This window comes from Chlorocebus sabaeus, chromosome 8 (genome assembly GCF_047675955.1).
Source record: "Chlorocebus sabaeus isolate Y175 chromosome 8, mChlSab1.0.hap1, whole genome shotgun sequence".
Classification (NCBI taxonomy): Eukaryota; Metazoa; Chordata; class Mammalia; order Primates; family Cercopithecidae; genus Chlorocebus; species Chlorocebus sabaeus.
Window position 1 is genome coordinate 103,916,248 of NC_132911.1, and position 19,900 is coordinate 103,936,147.

The window sequence follows — 19,900 nt, forward strand, 5'->3', positions numbered from 1 at the left end:
GCTACTTGGGGGGCTGAGGCATGAGAATCGCTTGAACCCGGGAGGCAGAGGTTGCAGTGAGCCAAGATCATGACACTGGACTCCAGCCTAGGCAACAGAGCGAGACTCTGTCTCCAAAAAATTAAATACATGAATACAATAAAAAATTTAAAAAATTATTTATATATATAAATAAAATATTTATATATTTTATATATATTCATATATATATTGTAGAGGCAGGCTGTCACTGTGTTGCCCCGGCTGGTCTCGAACTCCTGGCCTCAAGCTATCCTCCTGCCTTGGCCTCCCAAAGTGCTAGGATTACAGGCCTGAGCCCTCTGGGCCCAGCCGATTCCAGCGTTTTAACTCTCTACAACAAATTGAAACTCAAACAAGAGCAAGGGGACATCTCACACCAGGTCTTACGCCCAAATGGCCCTCTGCCAGTGAAGGCGGGGAAGGTGAACATGGGGCCGGTGGGCGGATCTGCTGGAAGGCGGGTCGGGGCGTGGCAGAGGCCTAGTCCCCGCCCCGGCCGTCAGCCTGTCGCCTTTGGCTCGGGCCGGGCGACGAGCCCCTCCCTCAGCACCTGCAGCGCAGCCAGAGTCTGTGCGGCGGCCGCGACCTCTCTGAGGCGGCGCGCTGAGAACCAGGTGAGTGCCTGTGTGTACCTGCCGGCCGGGAATAGAGGACCTGTCGCATCTCAGTCCTTACTTCCCGGAGCAGGGGTGAGAGGTCGAGGCGGGGAGGCGAAGGGGCGGTGGGCCGCGAGGGAGAGGGAGCCATGGGGTGGACGTCCTTCAGGGCCGGGGAACACACGGGGCTTTCCAGGCCGCGGGGGACGGTGGCGGGTGTCGGGGCGCGGTGGCAACGCTGGAGTTCCCGGGTCCACTATCGCAGTCAGCCCTGGTGACCCAAGCCAGGGACTGGGGAACCAACTGAGACCGTTGCGGCTGGACTGTGGGGCTCCCCGGTCCCGGCGGGTCCTGGCGCCGCTATACATAGAAACCGTTGCCACGGCGGGAGGATGCCGTTTCTTTTCGGTCCCCGACTGCAGGGGGCGCTCGGCCCTGCGGATGCAGGAAAGAGGGTGCCTCGGTGGGAGAGACCCAGCTTTTCGCGTTAGTAGGCCCCAGCAGTTTGAACTGGAGGTATTACTAAGCTGTAAATCCAGCTGGGACCGAAGGTTTTCCCAATCAGAGACAGACTTTGCAAACAGAGGTGGAAGAGTTCTATAGTATTGTATAACTTGGTTTTTGGAACTTGAGATGGATATTCAGTAGTCTTGAGGTGTATCCTACAGAAAGAAAAGAAAAAAAAAAGGTAATTTTCAAAAAGGATTCTCAGAGAGACTTGGTCCAAAGGTAGTGAATTCTCTCGCTTAATTGTTCAGTTATAGATCCAACTCCTTGTTGTACTCTTTCTCCCCTTCTCACTACTGCGCTTGATTAGTCTTTAAAAAAAAAAATTCTCAGAAATGTTAAAACGGTGTTCAGAATGAAATTCATTTGATTAGGTAAGAGATGGCTCTATCATTTCATGTGTTTTTAATCACATTTTATTGAAATCATAAAATCTCAGGGGTTGCAAAATACCTTCAATTCAAGGTAATCTATTTTAATCCCATTAGATGCTTATATCTCTCCCACCATAGATCCCCCATTCTTTGGAAAAATCCTCCTAAGGCAACCCATTCTATTCTGGGCAGCATTAATAATTTACAAGTTCTTCATGTTGCTTTCCTGTAACTTCTACCCTTAAGGTTATCCTTGTCATGGGAGCCATTCATCAATAGGCCCTGCAAGTATGGGGTGAAAGCCACATCTAATTTATCAGCTAGGTCTCATCCTGAAGCCTAAGAACTGTCGTCTGTATCTTATACCTAAGTCAAAGCCGGCAGGAATTTGGAGAAGTGGACAGTGTCATCCTTTTCTGCAGTGGTCTGATATATGAACAGACTCCCAGAGGGTTGAAAGAAATATTTCTATGAATTAGACCCGTTGCTACTTCTTGTTTTTAAAATTATTGCCCAAGTACAGTGGGTTTTTTTTTAACCTTTGACAGTGACCCACAATAAGAAATATAGTTTACTTGATAACCTCGTGCATTTATATATATACATGATTTCCATTTATGTAGACATGAAGTAAAAGTTTTTATAAAGCAATATTTACTTTAATATTATATGTCAGGTAGTCCATTTTTTATTGTATTCCATCTCATTATAAAACAATGTTAATTGCAACTCACTAAATTTATTTATGGGTTGCTACCTGCCGTTTGAAAATCACTGGTACAGTGGTTAAGTATGTAGGCTCTGTAGTTAGCCTACTGAGACTCTTATCTTTAGTTCACTTGTCGACTTGCTCATTTATAAAATAGGAATAATTATTAATATCCTTTATGAGAGAGGTTTTGAAGATTAGGTGAGATCATCTATGGCACATGGTAATTTAGCTCCATAAATGTTAACTGTTATTACTAATGTCACTTAAAATAAAATGTACCCGATATAGTAATTGAGGGATTAAATGAAGTAATATATGTAAAGTACTGAGAATGGTGCCTAGCATACATTAATAACTATATATTTGTTGCTATTATTATCATTATCATTAGCAGCAATATCTTTAAAGTGAACTTCTTTAAGGCCTCCTTATTCCCAATTCAATTAAATTTAGTGAACGTTTCTGAAGGGGTATAGGCACTACTTATTTTTTTTTTTTTTTTTTTTTTTTTTTGAGACAGAGTCTGGCTCTGTCGCCCAGGCTGGAGTGCAGTGGCCGGATCTCAGCTCACTGCAAGCTCCGCCTCCCGGGTTTACGCCATTCTCCTGCCTCAGCCTCCGGAGTAGCTGGGACTACAGGCGCCCGCCACCTCGCCCAGCTAGTTTTTTGTATTTTTAGTAGAGACGGGGTTTCACCGTGTTCGCCAGGATGGTCTCGATCTCCTGACCTCGTGATCCGCCCGTCTCGGCCTCCCAAAGTGCTGGGATTACAGGCTTGAGCCACCGCGCCCGGCCTAGGCACTACTTATTATGTTAGCCCTGGAGCTATGAGGATAAATAAAGTAAGCTCTTTCACAATCTAGAAGGGAAGGCAAATAAACATAATGCAAATATGTGCGCTGAGAGAGGTAAGTACAGAGCCCAGCACGGTAGCTCACACCTGTGATCCCAGCACTTTGAGAGGCCAAGGCAGGCAGATCACTTGAGGTCAAGAGTTCAAGACCACCTATCTCTACTAAAAATACAAAAATTAGTTGGGCGTGGTGGCCCACACCTGTAATGCCAGCTACTCGAGAGGCTGAAGCAGGAGAATCGCTTGAACCCAGGAGGAGGAGGTGGCAGTAAGCCGGGATTGTGTCACTGCACTCCAGCCTGGGTGACAAAGCAAGACTCTCTCTCAAAAAAAAAAAAAAAAAAAAAAAAAAGAGAGAGAGAGGTATGTACAGAGTGCCCTTAGTGCCCTTAGAACATAGTTCATTGTGTGGTGGGGAGAAGAAGGAGGCAGGGGGTGGGAAAAAGGATTGTGTTAAGGCAAGTTACAGAAAGGATGTTATTATTTATGTTTGTGGTGAATCACAAAGAATGGGATGTTAACAGACAGCTAAACTAGCAGAAGGTCATTCAAAATTAACATTAGAAAAATCTTAAAAAGCAGTTTTGGCACCACAACCTCCTCTGTCATTGTATTCCAGCTTTGCTTAAGTAAAGATTAAGTGAGGTAATCCATGTATGGCCCATAGTAATTTAACTCCATAAATGTTAACTGTTGTTATCAGGGACAGAGAATTCAAAATTAGTAGACTTCCTCCATGGAAAAAACCCTCTACCTTCTTTTCCTACAGAAGTACCTAGAAGGGCTGGGTAGAATGGCTGACACCTGTAATCCCAGCGCTTTGGGAGGCCAAGGCAGGAGGATCACTTGAGCCCAGGAGTTCGAGACCAGCCTGGGGAACATGGTGAAACCCCATCTCTACAAAAAAATCTAAGAGAAATTAGCTGGGAGTGGTGGCACGTGCCTGTAGTCCCAGCTACTCAGGAGTCTGAGGTGGAAGGATCACCGAGTCCAGAAGGTCAGGCTGCAGTGGCCCACGATTGCACCACTGCATTTCAGCCTGGGTGACAGAGTGACACCATCTCAAAATCAAAAACAAACAAAACACTCCACCTCCTTTTATACAGAAGTACCTATGTGGCAGGCCAGGTCTCACTAACACAGGCCTCCATAACAACGGTTTCAGTACTGACTGGGGGGTTAAGTTAAATATTAAAAGCCAGTGCCCTTAGACAAAGGCTGAGATGTAACAAAAGCCCACCAAGAGTTTTGCCTAGGCCTTCCCTGGGCCTTAAAGCATGACAAAATAGCAAAGGAATTTTTAACAGGACCCATTTAGGATTAAACAAGTTTTATTGTGGGTCTGAAGAAACTCCCCAGACCTCCACAAATAAGTTTATGGGGGGTCTGAAGGAACTCCCCAAACCTCCGTAATTTAGCAGGAGACAAGATAAGGGTAATCGCCCCAGCACCTGGACCCATTTAAATTAAGTAAATTTACTGAGACCCCAGAGGAAGGTCTTCAGGACTCAGACCTTAGTTATACATTAAAAGAAGTTAATCACTTATGTCTTTAGATGAATGCACAGTTACACATGGACATATAGCTTAGAAGGTATATAAGCTCTGGAAAACTTTGTCATTTTGAGTTGGTCTGGCGATAATTTCCAGGCCTTCTCCCTGTAACCAGTTGCAGAAATAAATACTCTCTTCCTCCTCAGTTCATCTGCATCTCATTATTGGGCCACAGAAACTAGCAGGCCAACCCTCAGTTTGGTCCAGGAACACCTAGGTGGGATAGGTGCAATGGCTCATGCTTGTAATGCCAGCACTTTGGGAGCCTGAAGCAGGAGGATTGCTTGAGGCCAGAAGTTAGATACCAGCCTGGGCAACATAGGGAGACCCTGTCTCCACAAAAAAAATTTAAAAACTTCAAAAAATACAAACAAGTACCTACATGGTTACTACTATCCAAATTGAGTATTATTTATACATTAGATTAATAACTTTTAAATATTGTATTTCAGCTATGACCACCAAAGATTATCCATCACTGTGGGGCTTTGGAACAACAAAAACATTTAAAATTCCCATTGAACATCTGGATTTCAAATACATTGAAAAATGTTCAGATGTTAAACATCTGGAAAAAATTCTTTGCGTGCTCAGGTAAGCATTTAAAATCATTTCATGTTTTAGTATGACCGTTTTAATTATCCTGTTGTTGCCTTCTAAAGGTAAAAGCTACGTTAGAAATTGTAGGGTCCAGCCCCACAGGGTCAGTGGGTTTTTCTCCCCGTGTGCGGAGACAAGAGATTGTAGAAATAAAGACACAAGACAGAGATAAAAGAAAAGGCAACTGGGCCTGGGGGACCACTACCACCAAGACGCAGAGACCAGTAGTGGCCCCGAATGCCAGGCTGCACTGATATTTATTAGATACAAGCCAAAGGGGCAGGGTAAGGAGTGTGAGCCATCTCCAATGATAGGTAAGGTCATGTGGTCACATGTCCACTGGACAGGGGGCCTTTCCCTGCCTGGCATCTGAGACAGAGAGAAAGGGAGGAGAGAGAGAGAGAGAGACAACTTACGTCTTTATTTCTGCATATCAGAGACTTTTAGTACTTTCACTAATTTGCTACTGCTATCTAAAAGGCAGAGCCAGGTGTACAGGATGCAACATGAAGGCGGACTAGGAGCGTGACCACTGAAGCACAGCATCACAGGGAGATGGTTAGGCCTCCGGATAACTGATGTCAGGCCCTCCACAAGAGGTGCCCTCCACAAGAGGTGGAGGAGTAGAGTCTTCTCTAAACTCTCCTGGGGAAAGGGAGACTCCCTTTCCTGGTCTGCTAAGTATCGGGTGTTTTTCCTTGACACTGACGCTACCGCTAAACCACAGTCCGCTTGGCAACAGGCATCTTCCCAGATGCTGGCATTACCGCTAGAGCAAGGAGCTCTCTGGCGGCCCTGCCAGGGCATAACAGAAGGCTCGCACTCTTGTCTTCTGGTCACTTCTCACTATGTCCCCTCAGCTCCAATCTCTGTATGGCCTGGTTTTTCCTAGGTTATGATTGTAAAGTGAGGAGTATTATAATATTGGAATAAAGAGGAATTGCTACAAACTAATGATTAATGATATTCATATATAATCATATCTATGATCTATATCTAGTATAACTATTTTTATTTTATATATTTTATTACACTGGAATAGCTCGTGCCGTCAGTCTCTTGCCTCAGCACCTGGGTGGCTTGCTGCCTACAAGAAATACTGAAGAAAATTCTCAAATATTGAGATTGTTGTTTTTGCCCATGCATGGTAGGTCCCAAAATAGTGGTTTTGATCCTATGGTTAGTTTGGAGAGTTTCACCTAGGTCTACTGTCAGCATGAGACTTAGGCTAATTAGTATCCAGGAGGGCATTTTTCTTGGCTTCTCTACATTTTCTAGGAGAAGGTAAAGTAGCTGTGAAAGCAGCCATTAGGGTGGGGTGTGATGGCTCATGCCTGCTACACTAGCATTTTGGGAGGCCGAAGCAGGTGGATCATTTGAGCTCAGGAGTTCAAGACCAGCCTGAGCAACAGGGTAAAATCCTGTCTCTACAAAAAATACAAAAATTATCTCGACCTGTAATCCCAGCTACTCAGAAGGCTGAGGTGGGAGGATTGCTTTGGCCTTGGAGGCTATAGTGATCTCTGGTTGTGCCACTGCACTCCAGCCTGGGTGACAGTCTCAAAAAATTAAAAAAAAAAAAAAAAAAAAAGCTATTAGGAGATAAGCTTATCTCACCAACCTAGGCTGGTGGCACTTTCCCACTTCATATCACCTGACAACAAAGGAGGGTGACCCACCACACGCTGATCACATGGAGGGTGGCGGGGAGGCCTGAAGGTAATACCAGAAGGCAGGGAATCAGGACCTTTTCAGGGTAGAGCCCCATCCTAGTGACTGTCCCACTGAATATACATCAAATGTGATTGTTAAAAATGCATATTTGAGGACCCTATTCCCAGCAATTCTGCTTCAAAAAATCTGGGGAAGGGCCAGGGAACATATGATTTACCAGTGGAGCTGGCTGATTGATATGCAGGTGTTCAAGGAACCCACTTCAAGAACACTGTCCTGAGGAGTACCAACCTGTGACACCTCTTTTGGATTTTTCTTTTTTCCTTCCTTCCTTCCTTCCTTCCTTCCTTCCTTCCTTCCTTCCTTCCTTCCTTCCTTCCTTCCTTCCTTCCTTCCTCTCTCTCTCTCTCTCTCTCTCTCTCTTTCTTTCTTTCTTTCTTTTTTTTTGGTGTGTTTTTTTTTTTAAGACTGGATCTCACTATGTTGTCGAGGCTGATGTCAAACTCCTGGACTTGAGCAGTCCTCCTGCTTTGGCCTCCCAAAGTGCTGGGGCCTCTTTGGATCTCTTGAGCTATTTTTATTTAGAGACCAGAGTTCTATTGCAGAAGACACTTGTGGAGCATGAGCTACTTTCCAGGAATCTAGAATTCCTTTTGCTCTGTGGTGATTCTTTATTTCCTCTATCCCTATTCCTTATCGCTGGGTTCTTTCCTTTTTCTCTTTCATCACCTTTAGCTTCCTGTCTTCCCTGTTGGTCCCCAGCCAGACGCTGATGGAAAGTGAAAAATCAGTAATATCAATTGTTTTCCCTTTTTTAGCAGAATATTATCATGTATACTTGGTCAAGGATGGATAAATAAAAATGAAAAGTTTATTGGATGAAACAGTTGGAAAGCTACAGTTATAATAATGTTGGTTCCAAGAAATTCTATGAATAGCCTAATTCAGTGATAATATATTGAACTTGGAATTGTTTTTTAAAATTTAATTTGGAAATGATTTTTTTTTTTTTTTGAGATGGAGTCTCGCTCTGTCGCCCAGGCTGGAGTGCAGTGGCCCGATCTTGGCTCACTGCAAGCTCCGCCTCCCGGGTTCCAGCCATTCTCCCGGCTCAGCCTCCCAAGTAGCTGGGACTACAGGTGCCCACAACCGCGCCCGGCTAATTTTTTGTATTTTTAGTAGAGACGGGGTTTCACCGTGGTCTCGATCTCCTGACCTTGTGATCCGCCCGCCTCGGCCTCCCAAAGTGGGAAATGAAATTTATTTATATTTTTCTAGAAATGTAAGAATGAACAGACCTACAAAAGAATGGGAAAAGACTGATTTTCCTTAAAATAAAAGGAACAGATATCTCCATTTAACTCTCTAAGGAAAGAATTCTGTTCCTTGAGTGGTTGAATTTCAGGGTGTTTTGTTTAAGCTGTTTATCTGCCATTTTCTTCCTACCTCTTTGAAAAAAAAAATTTAACTATGAACAGAAAATCCTTGTTGAAAAGGAAGTCCAAATTATCTTTCTGCCAGTCTCTAATACTGACTTTATGAGTTTAATATCATGTACAAAATGAACATATGAACATACATATGTTGAAGAGAAAATATCATTCCATTTTTGCTAAAGTTTTGTTTCTTTGGTTGATATTAAACTGAAATTTATATGATACATGAGATTTGAAACTTAAAAAAAAGTAAATGACAATTTTTTTTTTTTTTTTGGGACAGTCTCTCCCTGTCACCCAGACTGGAGTACAGTGGCGTGATCTTGGCTCACTGCAACCTCTGCCTTCTGGGTCAAGCGATTCTCCTGCCTCAGCCTCCCACGTAGCTAGGATTACAGGCGCTCGCTGCCTTGCCTGGCTAATTTTTGTACTTTTAGTAGAGAGTCCGTTTCGCCATGTTGGCCAGGCTGTTCTCGAACTCCTGACCTCGAGTGATCCGCCTGCCTCGGCCTCCCAAAGTGCTGGGAATACAGGCCTGAGCCACAGCGCCCAGCCTGATAAAAATGTAATATAGTTAACTGTTCATTGATATGTTTATTGACTTCATCATAAGCTATATATTTAATTAAAAATCAAACTATGAGTCTGCAAACCAGATGCTATCAAACAAATTGCCATCCATGATCCATAATTCTTTTTATATTTTTAACTCATACAAATATGTAAGATTCAGTAAATTTTAATGTTTCAAATGTTTTCCAAAAATTATCAGAAATGCCCAGTTATAAAATAGTTGGATAATCCATTTACCCCAAATGAACTACCTGTTTGTGTGTGAGGTAGCAATGTTCTGTGACACTATTACGCTTAATTCATATGCATTCCCTCTTCACATGAAGAGTACAGACAACAAAAAGGGACAGATGAGTCTCATTATTCATTGACCCTTGGTGTTTTCATCGTGTGTTAAATGCCTGATTTCAATTTTATGGCAACAAAAAATACCAATATTTATTCTGAAAGGTAACTGTATGTTCCAAGCAGCCAATATTAACAACTTCCATCACGACTCTAGGAATAATTCGCAGTTCTGAACCATGTTTTAGAAAAACATTTCCAGCAGTCTGTACGGGATTTATTAATATTCCATCATTGATAATAATTGCACTTCTTGGAGCAGGAACTTGAAATTTTGAAATTCTTCTGTTGCAAACTATAAGACTGCTGTGAGAGGTGTACTTTCAGGAACAGAGTACTTTTTATGCCAGCCGCGGGTCAGACCTCAGAGTGATCTTAAAGGAACCCATTCACGTGGTGGTGCCGGGATGAACCCACAACCCACGCCAACTCCGCGGAGCAGCCCCACTTTCTCCACGGTGCTAGGGACCACCCCGCCGCACTCACCCTTATCCAATTTTTAAAGTGTGTGATGAAAATTGGTTCCTTTGGAGTTCCTTTTTTTTCTTCATTGTATCATTCCGTAGATTAATGGGTAAAAATGGAGACTGTGCAGGTTGAGGAAAGAGACTGGGAAGCAGCCCTTGAGATCTCCACAGAACGTTAGGGCACCATGGAACCCAGCCTGCAAACCACTGGTCTAGATGATCCTAAATAAGGTGCTAACTCTAAAACTTATTTATTTATTTTTAAGGTCTGGCGAGGAAGGATATTATCCTGAACTTACAGAATTTTGTGAAAAGCACCTTGAAGCCTTGGCCCCTGAAAGTAGAGCTTTGAGGAAAGATAAACCAGCAGCAACAGCAGCCAGTTTTACAGCTGAAGAATGGGAAAAAATTGATAATGATATAAAGGTATAGAGTAATACCAATTTTCCACAGATATTGTTGAGACATTATATATGTGTTTACTTTACTTATCTGAAATCCTAGGCTTCTTGTTTGTCCGTAAAGGGCTTCTAGTGTCAATTAGGCAGGATTGGTCGCTTTTTACACCCAGGGGAACATTGCAAATTTGTGTGTGTGTGCAAGTCCATACATGTGTACACATCCATACATGTGTGCATTTAAATTAGCTGAATAATATTCCATCCTATTAAAAAACCTATAATTTAATCATCTTCAATAAATAGTGCTGAATAAACATGTTTGTTTGTAATTTTTTTTTTTTTTTTTTTTTTTGAGATGGAGTCTCGCTTTGTCGCCTAGGCTGGAGTGCAGTGGTGTGACCTCGGCTCACTGCAACCTCTACCTCCTGGGTTCAAGTGATTCTCCTGCCTCAGCCTCCCCAGTAGCTGGGATTACAGGCACATGCCACCATGCCTGGCTAATTTTTGTATTTTTAGTAGAGATGGGGTTTCACCATGTTGGCCAGACTTCTCGAACTCCTGATCTCAGGTGATCCGCCCACCTCAGCCTCCCAAAGTGCTGGGATTACAGGCATGAGCCACCGTGCCTGGCCTATTTTTTGCACCTCCCTGATTATTTCCTCAGGATAAATTATTAGAATTCAAATTGCTTGGTCAGGTGTGGTTGCTCACACCATCTGTAATCCCAGTACTTTGGGCGGCTGAGTCAGAAGGATCACTTCAGGCCAGGAGACCAGCCTGGGCAACATAGTCAGAGCTGTCTCTACAAAAATACACAACTTAGCTGGACATGGTGGCATATGCCTGTAGTCCCAGCCATTCAGGAGGCTGAGACAGGAGGATCGCTTTATCCTGAGAGATTGAGGCTGCCGTGAGCTGTGATGGTGTCATTGCACTCTGGCCTGGGTGACAGAGTGAGACCCTGTCTAACAACAAAAAGCAAGAGAGAGAGAAAAAATTTAAATTGTTTGACCAAAGGGTTTGAATGTTTTTAAGGCTTTTCAAACGTATGTTCTCAGAAAAGTTGTACCTTCATGCATCAACCCCAACAGTGTATAAGAATGCCCAAGCCAGGTGCAGTGGTGTGTGCCTATAGTCCCAGTTACTCAGGGAGGATTGCTTGAACCCAAGAGTTTGGGGCCAGCCTAGACAATACAGAGAGACCTGGTTTCTTTATTTAAAAAAAAAAAAATGCCCATTTTTAGGTACTCTTTATTGGATACTGTAATCATTTTTAGTCAATTAAATAGTTGAAAAAATGGTAGTACCATAGTCCCTTCTTATCTTTGGGGCATACTTTCCAAGACCCCCAGTAGATGCCTAAAACTGCAGATAGTACTGAAGCCTAAATATACCGTGTTTTTTCCTCTATATGCATGTCTATGATAAAATTTAACTTATAAATTAGGCACAGTAAAAGATGAACAATAACTAAAAAAACAGAACAATTATAACAACATACTGTTGTAAGAGTTATGTGTATATGAGCTCTCTTTCTCTCAAAATATTTTACTGTATTGTACTCACCGATTTTTGGACTGCAGTTGACTGTGGGTAACTCAAACCACAGAAGGCAAAATTACAGATAAGGGGAGGACTATTGTAGTATATTTTTTGATTACTAGTAAAGTTGAGTTATCTTTCATGGATCTGTCACTTAAATTTACAGATTTCTTTTAATGAGCTTTATTGAGGTAAAATTTATATTCCATAAAAACTACCAACTTTATAGTGTACATTTCACTGAGTTTTGACAAATGTATATGATACCGAACATTTCCATCACCACTAAAACTTTTCTCTTGCCCATTTGTGGTCAGTGCAGACCCCACTGCCTGGGCTTTGGCAACCACTGAACTGTCAGCATAGTTTTGCGTTTTCTAGACTTGTGTGTAAATGTAATCATACAGTATGTTGTCGTTCCTGTGTGTCTTCTTTCACTTACATAATGCTTCTGAGATTCATCTATGTGGTTGCTTGTGTCTATAGTTCATTCCTCTGAGTTGCTGAGTAGTATTGAATTGTATGAATATCCTACAGTTTGTTTACCCACTTACCTTTGATAAGACCCCCAGTGGATGCCTAAAACCTAGATAATACTGAGCCCTAAATATACTATGTTTCAACTGCCAAAATGTTTTCCAAAGTGGCTGTACCATTGTGCAATCCTGACAGCAATATATAAAATTTCCACCTGCCTTATATCCTGGTCAGCACATAGTATTGTCAGTTTTGTTAGTTTTAGCCACTCTACCAGGTATCTCATTGTGGTTTTAATTTGCGTATCTCTAATGACTAATGACATTGAGTGTCTTTTCATGTTAACTTCTATTGTGAAGTGTCTTTACATCCTTTGCCCATTAAAAAACAAAATTGCATTGTGTTCTTATTGAGTTACGAAATACTTGTTCTTTATCAGATACATTGCTTTGTTGCCCAGGCTAGAGTGCAGTGATACCATCATGACTCACTGCAGCCTTGATCTCCCAGACTCAAGCAATTCTGCCACTTCAGCCTACAGAGTAGCTGGGACCACAGGTGTGCACCACCATGCTTGGCTTTTTTTTTTTTTTTTTAATTGTTTGTAGAGACAGGGCTTCACTATGTTGTCCAGGCTAGTCTTGAATACTTGGGCTGCTTTGGCCCCTCAAAGTGCTGGGATTACTGGCATGAGCCACCATGCCCAGCCATCTTTTCTTTTCTTACTTATTTATTTATTTATTTATTTTGAGACAGAGTTTCGCTCTTGTTGCCCAGGCTGGAGTGCAATGGCACAATCTCAGATCATCGCAACCTCTGCCTCCCAGGTTCAAGCAATTCTCCTGCCTCAGCTTTCTGAATAGCTGGGATTACAGGCATGTGCCACCACGCCCGGCTAATTTTGTATTTTTAGTAGAGATGGGGTTTCTCCATGTTGGTCAGGCTGGTCTCAAACTCCCAACCTCAGGTGATCTGCCTGTCTTGGCCCTCCAAAGTGCTGGGATTACAGGTGTGAGCCACCAAGCCCAGCCTCTGTTCATTTTTTTTTTAACAGTATCTTTGGAAGAGTACAAGTTTTAACTTTTGATGAAATCTTTTCTTTATTGTTTGGGCTTTTGTGTTTTATCTAAGAAATCTTTGTTTAATCCAGGACCTCTAATTTTTCTCCTAGAAAGTTTATAGTTTTAAGTCTTATATCTAAGTCTATAATCAGTTTTAATTTTTGTATTGGTGTTTGAACAAAAAGTATTCAAGCATCGTTTAATAAAATATTATCTTTAAATTTCTTGGTACCATTGTCAAAACTCAGTTGACCAAAACTGGGTGTGGTGGTGCATGCCTGTAGTCCCAGTTTCTCTGGAGGCTGAGACAAGGAGATCACTTGAGCCCAGGAGTTTTAGGCTATGGTGCAGTATTACCAAGCCTGTGAATAGCTGTTTAACTCTAGGCTGGACAACACAGCAAGACCTCATCTCTAAAAAATCTTTTTTAAAAAAATCAACTGGGCTGAGCACAGTGGCTCACGCCTGTAATCCAGCACTTTGGGAGGCTGAGGTGGGTGGATCACCTGAGGTCAGGAGTTCAAGACCAGCCTGGCCAACGTGGCAAAACCCCATCTCTACTAAATACCAAAAATTAGCTGAGCATGGTGGCATGTGCCTGTAGTCCCAGCTACTCAGGAGGCTGAGGCACAAGAATTGCTTGAACCCAGGAAGCAGAGGTTGCAGAGAGCTGAGATGGTGCCACTGAACTCCAGACTAGAAGACAGAGCAAGACTGTCTCAAAAAAAAAAAAAAGAATCAGTTGATCTTATGTGCACGTCTATTTCTGACTCCCTCAATTCTGTTGCATTATTTTAATTTTTATATTTATTTATTTATTTTATACTCCTTGATAAGCAAGGCTACCCCATAGGCAGTCTGTCCATAGTAGCATGTTTCATTATATTAAATGTCCATCTTTATTACCTTCTTGTCTTGATTGCAATAGTTTTACAGTAACTCTTGAAATTTTACTGTAATAAAAGGCTGGAAAAAAAAAGAGGCTGGTGGTAGTGCAAATCTTCCACCTTTGTTCTTTTTAAAAGTTGTTTTGGCTATTTTAGGTCTTTTGCTTATTATAAAATAACTTGCTTGTGTTTGAGTTGGGATTGTGTTGAATTTATGGATCAATTTTGGAAGAACTGACATCTTAATACTGAGGTTTCGGATCCATGAACATTGTGTATTTCTCCATTCATTTAAGTCTTCAATTTTTTTTTTTTACAGCAATGTCTTATAGTTTTCAGTATATAGTTCTTGCATAGTTTTGCTAAACTTATTCCTAAGCATTACATGTAGCTCTTGCTATTATAAATGTTAATATTTTTGGATTTTCAATGTTTTGCTCATCCTGTCACCTCAGTTATGAAAGTTTGTTTTTTTCATTATAGTGAAATACATATTACATGAAATGTATTATCTTTACCAGTTTTAAGTGTACAGTTCAGTAGTGTTAAGCATGTTCACATGGTTGTGCAACCACTCTTCAGAACTTTTTCATCCTGCAAAACAAACGCTATACTCATTAAACAACTCCCCATTTTCCCCACTCCCCTATCCCCTAGCAACCACCATTCTATTGCTGTTCCTGTAAGTTTGACTACTCCAGATACCTAATTTTAATTTCAATTTTTAATTGTACAAGTTTATATTTATCTAATTGCTTTTTCATATTGACTTCATATCCTGCAATTTTGTTAAATTCATGGATTCGTTCTAGGAATGTTTTTGTAGATTCATTGGATTTTCTACCTGCAGGATCATGCCATCTGTGAAAAATGAGAGATTTGCTTCTTTTCCAGTCTGCCATTTATTTATTTATTTATTTTACTTGCCTTATCGAACTGGCTAGAACCTCCAGTTTAGTAGAAGCGGTAAGAGCAGATATCCTTGCCTATTTCCCAGTCTTACAGGGAAATCATTTTGACTTTCACTATGAAATATAATGTGAGCTTTAAATTTTGTGTAGATGCCCTTTATCAAGTTGAAGTTTTCTTCTGTTCCTTGTTTGATGAGAATTTTTATCATGAATGGGTTTTAAATTTGGTGAAATGCTTTTTCTGCATTTATTGAGATGAACAGATGATTTTCTTTGTAGTCTGTTAATAAGGTAAATTATGTAGATTGTTTTCAAATATTATACCAACCTTACATTCCAGGATAAACTCTGCTTGGTCATGATATATCTTTTACAAATATATTCCTGGATTTGATTTGCTAAAATTCTGTGAAGGTTTTTGTGTCTATGATCATGAGAGATATTGGTCAATAGTTTTATTTTCCTGTAATGCCATTGCCTGGTTTTGGTAGCAGGGTAATGCTGGCCTCATAGAAGGAGTTGGGAAGTATTGTCTCCTCTTCTGTTTTCTAAAAAAGTTGGTATATAATTGGTATTATTTCTTTCTTAAATGTTTTCAATTCACTGTTGACACTGTATAGGCCTGGGGTTTTCTTTGTAGGAAAGATTTTAACTGTGAATTCCATTTTTCAAATAGATACAAGGCTGTTCAGGTTATCTTTAGAGCTCTCTTTCTGTACAGCTTCCTCCTCTCTGGTATTTTTTTCCCCTGAAACCTCACAGTCTTGGTCTCCCTAACGTCCAAACTTTGTCTGCTGAATTCAGCAAGACCACAGGGTTCTGTTTGGGTACTTTTACCGTGCTGCAGCCTGGAAACTGCAGACAGTGAGTTGGAGCAAATGTAGGGTTTACCTCATTTGTTCCCCTTTCTTTCAATAATCACTGTCCTGTGCCTCCCTGGTTCAGGTGATTCTCCTACCTCAGCCTCCCGAGTAGTTGGGATTACAGGCACATGCCACCGCGCCCAGCTAATTTCTGCATTTTTTCTATTAATGTATTTCTCATTGTTTTGTAAGAGTTCTGTACTGTATATTGTAAATTTTCCTCTAGCTTGTTGTTTACCTTTTAAATGTTGTGTGTGGTGTTTTTTATTTTTTTAAATTTTTATACTATCCTCTTAATTTTATTCTTTAAGATCTTTTCATCAGCTTTTATAGTTAGGAAGGTTTTCTCTCCACCAGATACATATCTACTTATATTTTCTCAGAGTTTCTTCAGTTTCATTTTGCTTAAGAAATTATTTTTTGCTCATCATCACTGGCCATCAGAGAAATGCAAATCAAACCACAATGAGATACCATCTCACACCAGTTAGAATGGCGATCATTCAAAAGTCAGGAAACAACAGGTGCTGGAGAGGATGTGGAGAAATAGGAACACTTTTACACTGTTGGTGGGATTGTAAACTAGTTCAACCATTATGGAAAACAGTATGGCGATTCCTCAAGGATCTAGAACTAGATGTACCATATGACCCAGCCATCCCATTACTGGGTATATACCCAAAGGATTATAAATTATGCTGCTATAAAGACACATGCACACGTATGTTTATTGCAGCACTATTCACAATAGCAAAGACTTGGAATCAACCCAAATGTCCATCAGTGACAGATTGGACTAAGAAAATGTGGCACATATACACCATGGAATACTATGCAGCCATAAAAAAGGATGAGTTTGTGTCCTTTGTGGGGACATGGATGCAGCTGGAAACCATCATTCTTAGCAAACTATCACAAGAACAGAAAACCAAACACCGCATGTTCTCACTCATAGGTGGGAACTGAACAATGAGATCACTTGGACTCGGGAAGGGGAACATCACACACTGGGGCCTATCGTGGGGAGGGGGGAGGGGGGAGGGATTGCATTGGGAGTTATACCTGATGTAAATGACGAGTTGATGGGTGCAGCACACCAACATGGCACAAGTATACATATGTAACAAACCTGCACGTTATGCACATGTACCCTACAACTTAAAGTATAATAATAATAAATAAATAAATAAATAAATAAATAAATAAATAAATAAAAGAAATTATTTTTGGGCTGGGCATGAGTGGCTCATGCCTGTAATCCCAGCAGTTTGGTAGGCCGAGGAGGGCGGATCACCTAAGGTCAGGAGTTCGAGACCACCCTGGCCAACATGGTGAAACCCTGTCTCTACTAAAAATACAAACAATCAGCCAGGTGTGGTGGTGCATGCCTGTAATCCCAGCTACTCAGGAGGCTGAGGCATGAGAATCAGTTGAACCCAGGAGGTGGAGGTTGTAGTGAGCAAAGATGGCACTATTGTACTCCATCCTGGGAGTCAGAGCTAGACTCTGCCTAAAATAAAGAAAAATAAATAAATAAATAAATAAATATATATGTGTGTGTGTGTATATATATATATGTATGTGTGTGTATGTGTATATATGTGTGTGTGTGTGCATATATATATAAAATATATGTATCTCACAGATTCTGGAGAACCAGTTTTTTTGTTTACTTTATTTTATTTATATTTTTCAGGGGTTAAAAACGATTTTAAAACATCTAAAAACAATGTTGAGGTATATGCATTCTGTAACTTATAATGCTGCTTTTTAAACTTTCAGCCTTCTCATTTTATTGGCTCGAGCTCAAAAATATGGTAATTAATCTACCAGTCAAAAATAGCACTTTATGTCCAGACTTTTTGGCCTTGTTTTCAGGATGTAGACAGCTTGATTTTAGTTGAAGAGCCTATGTTTTTCCCCATTGTGTGTTTTTGCTCTTCTTGACCACTTTTTTTTTGTTTTTTTTGGAGATGGGGTCTTGCCCTGTCACCCAGGCTGGAGTGCAGTGGCACAATAATAGCTCGCTGCAGCCTTGAACTCTTGGGCTCAAGTGATCCTCCTTATTCTCCCAAGTAGCTGGGATTATAGGCATTCACCACCACACTCAGCTAATTTTTTTTGTAGAGACATGGGTCTTGCTATGTTGCCCAGGCTGGTCTAGAACTCCTGTTGGTCACTTCGCAAGTTAGTCTCCTTTTCACTTGCCTTTCTTTCATACTTTGTCACTTGTCCCCTTTTCTCCATTCTTTCTTGCTCCCTTCCTCCTCTATAAATCTTCCTCTTATCTTTTACCATTCTAACCTTATTGCTTTTCTTTTTCTTCTCATATTTCTCCTCTTTGCCCTTTTTCACCCTCCCTGCCTTCTATATACAGATAGGACAGATAATATAGTTTTGTTTTTGTTTTTGTTTTTTTGCTGTATCCCAGTGCTTTTAAGTGTCTAACAAATATTAGAACTCTCAATACATCTTTTCTGAATAATAAGTAATACTATTTCACGGATAATAAATATCTTACTCAATTTTTTTTCTGGCACCTGTGACAATTTAATAAACATTAAGAACCTACTATATGTCAGACACTGAATCACAAAGATGAAATTAAGACATAGGCCCTGCCCTCAAGGAATTTACAGTGCAAGAAGAGAGACTAACAATAGATGATTTTTAAATATTTATGCTAATGTATTATGGAGGAGAAGCACTTTTAGCCCAACTAGGAAGTTCTGGGAAATCTTGCTGAAAAGAATGATGAATAAGGTCTTGCAAGATAAATAAAAGTAGGAAGGGCAACAACAATGTATATATACTTAACAAGACTGAACTGTAGACTTAAAAACTGTTAAGATTGCCAATTTTATTATGTTATGCATATTTACCACAATTTAAAATAAAAGGTACGAAGTATGTTCCAGATAGTGAGGATGGCAAGATCACATTGTCTAAAAAATTGACTCATAGGAAACTATGATAAATATAGTTGACTCTTGAACAACACAAGGAGTTAGGGGCACTGGCTCCCTTTACAGTCAAAAATCTACTTACAACTTTTGACTCCCCCAGAACTTAACTACTGATAGTCTTTTGTTGACTGAAAGCCTTACTAATAACATAAACAGTTGATTAACATATATTTTGTATGTTATATAGATTATATACTGTATTCGTACAATAAAGTAAGCTAGAGAAAAGAAAATATTATTAGGAAAATCCTAAGGAAGAGAAGATACATTTTCTATGCATTAAGTGGAAGTGGATCATCATAAAGGTCTTCATCCTCCTCATCATCACATTAAGTAGGTTGAGGAGGAGGAGGCACAGGAGGGGTTGGTTTTGCTGTCTCAAGGGTAGCAGAGATGGAATAGGTGGAGGAGATGAAAGGAGAGGCAGGAGAGGCATGGGAGGCAGGTGTACTGGTGTAACTTTATAGAAATCAATCATAATTTCTGTCTTTTGCTTTTTCATTTCTCTAAAAATGTTACTATGTGGTACCAATCCTTCTTCTACCGTTTGCTTTAGTTTTAGTCCCCGTATCACAGAAGATAGATGTTGTGAAAGAAGTCAAAAACAGTCTTGAGTAATCGGAGCCCTTCTGCCACATTGTCTAATGTTAGTTTATTTTCTGGCATTGCTTCTTCTGTGTCTTCTCATTGTCTGGCACTGGTTCAGAAGCACTTACCTTCATGAAGTCATCTTCTGTTAATTACTGTGGTGTGGCGTTAGCACTTGAATTTCTCCAACATCTATATCTTGAAACACTTCACCCCCAACTTTTTTTTGGCATATTCATAATCTCTTTTATGATTTCCTTGATTTGCTCTATTGTAAATCCTATGAAATCCTGGACAACATCTGGACAGTTTTTTTCTAGCATGGATTTATTATTTCATGGCTGTTTTTTTTTTTTTTTTTCTTAGAGATGGGATCTTGCCATGTTGCCTGGGCTGGAATGCAATGGCTACTCACAGGCAGGGTCCTAGCACACAGTATAGCCTACAACTCTTGGGCTCAAGTGATCCTCCTGCCTCAGCCTCCTGAGTAACT

General features: G+C 40.7%; 1 protein-coding gene across 5 annotated transcripts in view; it reads left to right on the plus strand.

Annotated features, from left to right (window-relative positions):
- The first annotated feature begins 519 nt into the window (after positions 1 to 519).
- SPAG1 (sperm associated antigen 1) overlaps positions 520 to 19,900 on the plus strand; it is a 95,367-nt gene continuing 75,986 nt past the window's right edge. Inside the window, exons 1-4 of one of the 5 annotated variants that reach the window (XM_073018251.1) lie at positions 535 to 635; positions 3,832 to 4,059; positions 5,069 to 5,210; positions 9,978 to 10,137. In XM_073018251.1, the coding sequence (XP_072874352.1) occupies positions 5,071 to 5,210; positions 9,978 to 10,137 (300 nt within the window). In that variant the 5' untranslated portion in view covers positions 535 to 635; positions 3,832 to 4,059; positions 5,069 to 5,070. Of the gene's footprint in view, positions 636 to 3,469; positions 4,060 to 5,068; positions 5,211 to 6,258; positions 6,364 to 9,977; positions 10,138 to 19,900 lie in introns of those variants that run through there. The other 4 variants (XM_073018253.1, XM_008001218.3, XM_073018252.1 and 1 more) reach the window with 4 other exon arrangements.